The sequence below is a fragment of the Salvelinus sp. IW2-2015 genome, linkage group LG23 (genome assembly GCF_002910315.2).
Source record: "Salvelinus sp. IW2-2015 linkage group LG23, ASM291031v2, whole genome shotgun sequence".
NCBI lineage: Eukaryota > Metazoa > Chordata > Actinopteri > Salmoniformes > Salmonidae > Salvelinus > Salvelinus sp. IW2-2015.
The window spans coordinates 48,677,577-48,684,120 of record NC_036863.1 but is presented as its reverse complement, the minus strand read 5'-3'; the positions used below and the strand labels follow the sequence as shown (position 1 = coordinate 48,684,120).

Sequence of the window (6,544 nt, the reverse complement as noted above, 5' to 3'; positions counted from 1 at the left end):
TGGTGAGGGAGGGGTAGGTAAAGAGAAAGGGTGAGGTTAGGGTAGGTAAAGAGAAAGGGGTGAGGGTTAGGGTAGGTAAAGAGGGTGAGGGAGGTGGTAGGTAAAAGAAAAGGGTGAGAGGTGGTAGGTAAAGAGAAAGGGGTGAGGTGAGGGTAGGTAAAGAGAAAGGGGTGAGGGATCTCTCCATCCCTTAATCCTGTACGTGCCCCCCGGCTAACTGCATTTATCTGTAGATCTAGATTCTAGTGTAAAGATCTGATTTCAATTTGCTGTAGAAAGCTTTTGATAGTTGCTTTTTTATAAGCTTGTTTTTGCTGACAATCTTTTATGTATCTTATCAGCCTAACCTCTCTCTTTCTCCCTATCCCTCTCTCTCTCACCTACTATCGCTCCCTCTCTCCCTCTCTCTTTCTCTTCTCTCCATCCCTCAGGGATCTGAACCGGTCTGACTCAGACTCCTCCCTCTTCCTGTCCCAGAGCGAATCACAGCGCACCTACATATCTAAGCCCCTCCCACCAAAGCCCCTCCCCCAGCAGGGCCACAGCTCCAATGGGAGCAGGGCTCCCATTGACAGCCCCTTGATGATGTCATACGGCCTGGAGAAGAGCTCCAGTCTCGGGGAGCTCCGCGGCGGAGGAAGTCCCGCCCTCGCCCCTGCTTACTCCACACACTCCCTATGCCCCGCCTCCTTTGACCCTGATGCGCGGTCAGGGAAGGGGGACAGCCGTATCCCCCACATGCAGGCCAAGAAGAGCCCCCTGGAAGAGGACAGCTGTTTCACGGGCGAAGAGATCGACTCGGGCAACGGGCGCAAGAAACACACCTTCAAGATCTTCAAGAAGAGGAAGTAGGCGTAGTAAAATCACAGGGAGGCACCASAGAGGAAGAGCTACATTCCCGTTGTTCACACTATAGGCTAGCATACCACTTAGAATAAAKCAGTGTATTGGGCATGCATTCGAAGGGGTCTACAACTAGTATGGATATTAGAACATGGCCGTGTACTAAGAATAAATAAGTGACATGGTCTAAAGACATATAAATAAATTACATGAATTTAAGAAAAATAAATAAGTTACATGGACTAAAAACAAAAAAAGAAGTTACATAGACTAAAGAAAAAGAAATGTTGAAGAAATGTTTTAAGCTTTAAATGCGAATGCAGCAATAATTAAAGATATTATTTATAAAGTTGTTTGTGACCAGAAGGCCAGCAAAGGTTTTATTTGATATTATTTTAGTAATTTCTAATTTTAAGGGTACTTTAAGTGTTTGTTTTTTTTAGTTATGTTTTGAAAGGGTTTGGTACTAGGTACTTTACTTTTCCGGAGGCTGTGGTACAGATAGATCACATATGTTCAATATTTATATATTTGAATGGAGTTGATACCAGTCAAAAGTTTGGACACACCTACTCATTCAAGGGTTTTTCTTTATTTTTACTGTTTTCTACATTGTAGAATAATAGTGAAGAAACCTATGAAGTAACGCCAAAAAAGTGTTAAACAGTTCTAAATATATTTTATATTTGAGATTCTTCTAAGAAGCCACCCTTTGCCTTGATAACAGCTTTGCACACTCTTGGCAATCTCTCAACCAGCTTCATGAGGAATGCCTTTCAATTAACAGGTTGCCTTGTTAATTTGTGGAATTTCTTTCCTTCTTAATTGTTTGACTATCAGTTTTGTTGTGACAAGGTAGGGGTGGTATACAGAAGATAGCTCTATCTGGTAAAAGACCAAGTCCATATTATGGCAAGAACAGCTCAAATAAGCAAAGAGAAACGACAGTCATAACTTTAAACCATGAAGGTCAGGCAATCCGGAAATGTCAAGAACTTTGAAAGTTTCCTCAAGTACAGTTGCAAAAACCATCAAGCGCTATGATGAAACTGGCTCTCATGAGGACCACCACAGGAAAGGAAGACCCAGAGTTACCTCTGCTGCAGAGCATAAGTTTATTTTAGTTAAATGCACCTCAGATTGCAGCCCAAATAAATGCTTCACAGAGTTCAAGTAACAGACACATCTCAACATCAACTGTTCAGAGAAGACTGCGTGAATCAGGCCTTCATGGTCGATTGCTGCAAAGAAACCACTACTAAAGGACACAAATAAGAAGAAGAGACTTGCTTGGGCCAAGAAACACGAGCAATGGACATTAGACGGTGTAAATCTGTCCTTTGGTCTGATGATTTTTGGTTCCAACCGCCGTGTCTTTGTGAGACACAGAGTAGGTGAACCGATGATCTCTGCATGTGTGGTTCCCACCGTGAAACATGGAGGAGGAGGTGTGATTGTGCTTTGCTGGTGACACTGTCAGTGATTAATTTAGAATTCAAGGCACACTTAACAAGCATGTCTACCACAGCATTCTGCAGCGATACGCCATCCCATCTGTGTGTATGCTTAGTGGAACTATCATTTGTTTTTCTACAGGACAATGACCCAAAACACCCTCCGGCTGTGTATGCTATTTGACCAAGAAGGAGAGTGATGGAGTGCTGCATCAGATGACCTGGCCTCCACAATCACCCAACCTCAACCCAATTGTGATGGTTTGGGATGAGTTTTACTGCAGAGTGAAGGAAAAGCAGCCAACAAGTGCTCAGCATATGTGGGAACTTATTCAAGACTGTTGGAAAAGCATTCCAGGTGAAGCTAGTTGAGAGAATGCCAAAAGTGTGCAAAGCTGTCAAGGCAAAATCTTAGAATTGCAAATATAACATATATTTTTATTGTTTTAACACTTTTTTGGTAACTATATGATTCCATATGTGTTATTTCATAGTTTTGATATCTTCACTATTATTCTACAATGTAGAAAATAGCAAAAATAAAGAAAAACCCTGAATGAGTAGATGTGTCCCAAATTTTTGAAGGTGCTTTTTCAAGTTAGGCTCAATCCATGTCTGGGAAACCGGCCCAATGTATCCTGCCAAAGATGTACGCTACTGTTCAAAAGTTTGGGGCCACTTCGAAATGTCCTTGTTTCTGAAAGAAAAGCAAATTTTTTGTCCATTAAAATAACATCAAATTGATCAGAAATACATTGTCGACATTGTTAATGTTGTAAATTACTATTGTAGCTGGAAATGGCCGATTTTTTAAATGGAATATCTACATAGGTGTACAGAGGCCCATTATCAGCAACCATCACTCCTGTGTTCCAATGGCACGTTGTGTTAGCTAATCCAAGTTTATCATTTTAAAAGGCTAATTGATCATTAGAAAATAATTTTGCAATTTATGTTAGCACAGCTGAAAACTGTTGTGGTGATTTAAAGAGCAATAAAACTGGCCTTCTTTAGACTAGTTGAGTATCTGGAGCATCAGCGTTTGTGGGTTCGATTACAGGCTCAAAATGGCCAGAAACAAAAAACTTTCTTCTGAAATTCGTCAGTCTATTCTTGTTCTGAGAAATGAAGGATATTCCATGTGAGAAATTGCCAAGAAACTGAAGATCTCGTACAACGCTGTGTACTACTCCTTCACAGAAAAGCGCAAACTGTCTCTAACCAGAATAAAAAGAAGAGTGGGAGCCCCGGTGCACAACTGAGCAAGAGGACAAGCACATTAGAGGGTCTAGTTTGAGAAACAGATGCCTCACATGTCCTCAACTGGCAGCTTCATTCAATAGTACCCCCAAAACACCAGTCTCAACGTCAACAGTGAAGCGGCGAGTCCGGGATGCTGGGCTTTCAGGCAGAGTTCCTCTGTCCAGTGTCTGTATTCTTTTGCCCATCTTAATTTTTTATTTTTATTGGCCAGTCTGAGATATGGCTTTCTTTGCAACTCTGCCTAGAAGGCCAGCATCCTGGAGTCGCTATGCTTCAACATCTAAAAGCACAACCAAATTCCAACGAAGTTGTCAGCGAAATGTTTATCACAGCGCTTTTAACCGTTTAAATGCACAGCAAAGTTCAAATGGGAATGCAATGCCAGATATGCTTTATCTATAGCAGAACAAATGACCTAGATTGTAGATGATATTACATTAAAAGTACATAGTGCAAGTGATAAATGTGGTTCGAGATTTTGCACAGATTGTTACAGCCATTGTGAACATCTCCACAGACCTGCGACGACCTATGCGTGCTATCTTGGACATGCACACTTGATATATTATTACATAAGAATACATTTTTTTGAGGCCTTCCGAGTTGCGCAGCGGTCTAAGGCTGCATCGCAGGGCTAGCTGCGTCACTACAGATCCTGTTTGATCCCAGGCTGTGTCGCAGCCGGCTACGCCCGGGAGACCCATGAGGCAGTGCATAATTGTCCCAGCGTCGTCCGGGTTAGGGGAATTTGTCTGGCTGAGGTGGTTCTTGACCCATCGCGCTCTAGCGGCTCCTGCTGTGGCGGTCCCGGCGCAATATACAGTCGCCAGGTGTACGATGTTTCCTCTGACACATTGGTGCAGCTGGCTTCTGAGTTAAGCGAGCATTTTGTCAAGAAACAGTGCGGCTTGGCAAGGTTGTGTTGTGCACAACTCTTGACCTTCGCCTCTCCGAGTCCGTACAGGAGTTTCAGCAATGGGACAAAACTTTAATACCAATTGGGGAGAAAAAGGGGTAAAAAAAGAAGACATTTATAGTCACGGTAACCTCAATATGTGGCCATGGATGTTACTCATTTTAAAGTTGAATGTTAAATTAGTTTGTAAGATAGCCTTAACTTTAGGCTATTTGATAATTCAACCAAACATCAACATGTAAAAGGAGATGTATCCACTGCTTGGATAGTTTCATCTGAGCCACTGACTTAACCTCATTCTTTATCTTTTATTTTTGGGTGAGTTGGAGACGTGAGTCCAACATTCTATATACAAAAGTATGTGGACAGCCCTTCAAATTAGTGGATTCGGCTATTTCAACCACACCGTTGCTGACGGGTGTATAAAATCGAGTACACAGCCATGTAATCTCTATTGGCAAACATTGGCAGTAGAATGGCCTTACTGAAAATCTGAGTGACTTTCAACGTGGCACCGTCATAGGATGCCACCTATCCAACAAGTTTGTCCAATTTCTGCCCTGCTAGAGCTGCCCCGGTCAACTGTAAGTGCTGTTATTGTGAAGTGGAAATGTCTAGGAGCAACAACGGCTCAGCCGCGAAGTGGTAGGCCACACAAGCTTGCAGAACGGGACCGCTGAAGTGCATAGCGCTTAAAAATCATCTGTCCTCAGTTACAACACTCACTACCGAGTTCCAAACTGCCTCTGGATGCAACGACAGCACAATAACTGTTKATCTGGAGCTTCATGAAATGGGTTTCCATGGCCGAGCAGCTGCACACAAGCCTAAMATCACCATGCACAATGCCAAGCGTCGGCTGGAGTGGTGTAAGTCTCGCCGCCATTGGACTCTYGAGCAGTGGAWAAGCGTTCTCTGGGTGATTAATCATGCTTCACCCATCTGGCAGTCCGACAGACGAATCAGGCTTTGGCTGATGCCAGGAGAATGCTACCTCCCCAATGCATAGTGCCAACTGTAAAGTTTGGTGGAAGAATAATAATAGTCTGGGGCTGTTTTTCATGGTTCGGGCTAGGCCCTTTAGTTCCAGTGAAGGGAAATCTTAACGCTAGAGCATAGAATGGCATTCTGGACTATTCTGTACTTCCAACATTGGGGCAACAGTTTGGGGAAGGTCCTTTGCATGACAATACCCCTGTGCACAAAGCGAGGTCCATACYGAAATGGTTTGTGGAGATCGGTGTGGAAGAACTTSACTGGCCTGCACAGAGCCCTGACCTCAACCCWATCGAACACCTTTGGGATGWATTGGAATGGCGACTACGAGCCAGGCCTAATCGCCCAACATCAGTGCCCAACCTCACTAATGCTCTTGTGGCTGAATGGAYSATGTCCCCGCAGCAATGTTCCAACATCTAGTGGAAAGCCTTCCCAGAAGAATAAAGACTGTTATAGCAGCAAAGGGGGGACCATCTCCATATTAATGCCTATGATTTTGGAATAAGATGTTCGAAAAGAAGGTGTCCACATACTTTTGGTCATGTAGTGTATAATTTGTTAACTTGTCCACAAGGATCACACCCTTTTTTTTCAAATTTCACCTAAAATGACATACCCAAATCTAACTGCCTGTAGCTCAGGACCTGAAGCAAGGATATGCATATTCTTGATACCATTTGAAAGGAAACACTTTGAAGTTTGTGGAAATGTGAAATGAATGTAGGAGAATATAACACATTAGATCTGGTAAAAGATAATACAAATAAATATCCATGTGTGTTTTTGTATTTGTTTTACCATCATCTTTGAAGTGCAAGAGAAAGGCATTYTTATTATTCCAGCCCAGGCARKATTTAGATTTTGGCCACTAGATGGCAGCAGTGTATGTGCAAAGTTTTAGACTGATCCAATTAACCATTTRGTTTCTGTWAAWTMTTTWWAATCAAGACTGCCCAAATGTGCCTAATTGGTTTATTAATACCTTTTCAAGTTCATAACTGTGCACTCTCCTCAAACAATAGCATGGTATTCTTTCACTGTAATAGCTACTGTAAATTGGACAGTGCAG

At 42.6% G+C, this 6,544-nt stretch overlaps 1 protein-coding gene across 1 annotated transcript in view; it reads left to right on the top strand.

The window, feature by feature from the left end:
• The window catches only part of LOC111950701 (stromal interaction molecule 1), a 132,812-nt gene extending 129,762 nt beyond the window's left edge, over positions 1–3,050 (top strand). The window contains exon 14 of the mRNA XM_023968505.2: positions 432–3,050. Coding sequence (XP_023824273.1) covers positions 432–852 — 421 coding nt within the window. The 3' untranslated portion in view covers positions 853–3,050. The remainder of the gene's footprint in view (positions 1–431) is intronic.
• Positions 3,051–6,544: the final 3,494 nt, after the last annotated feature.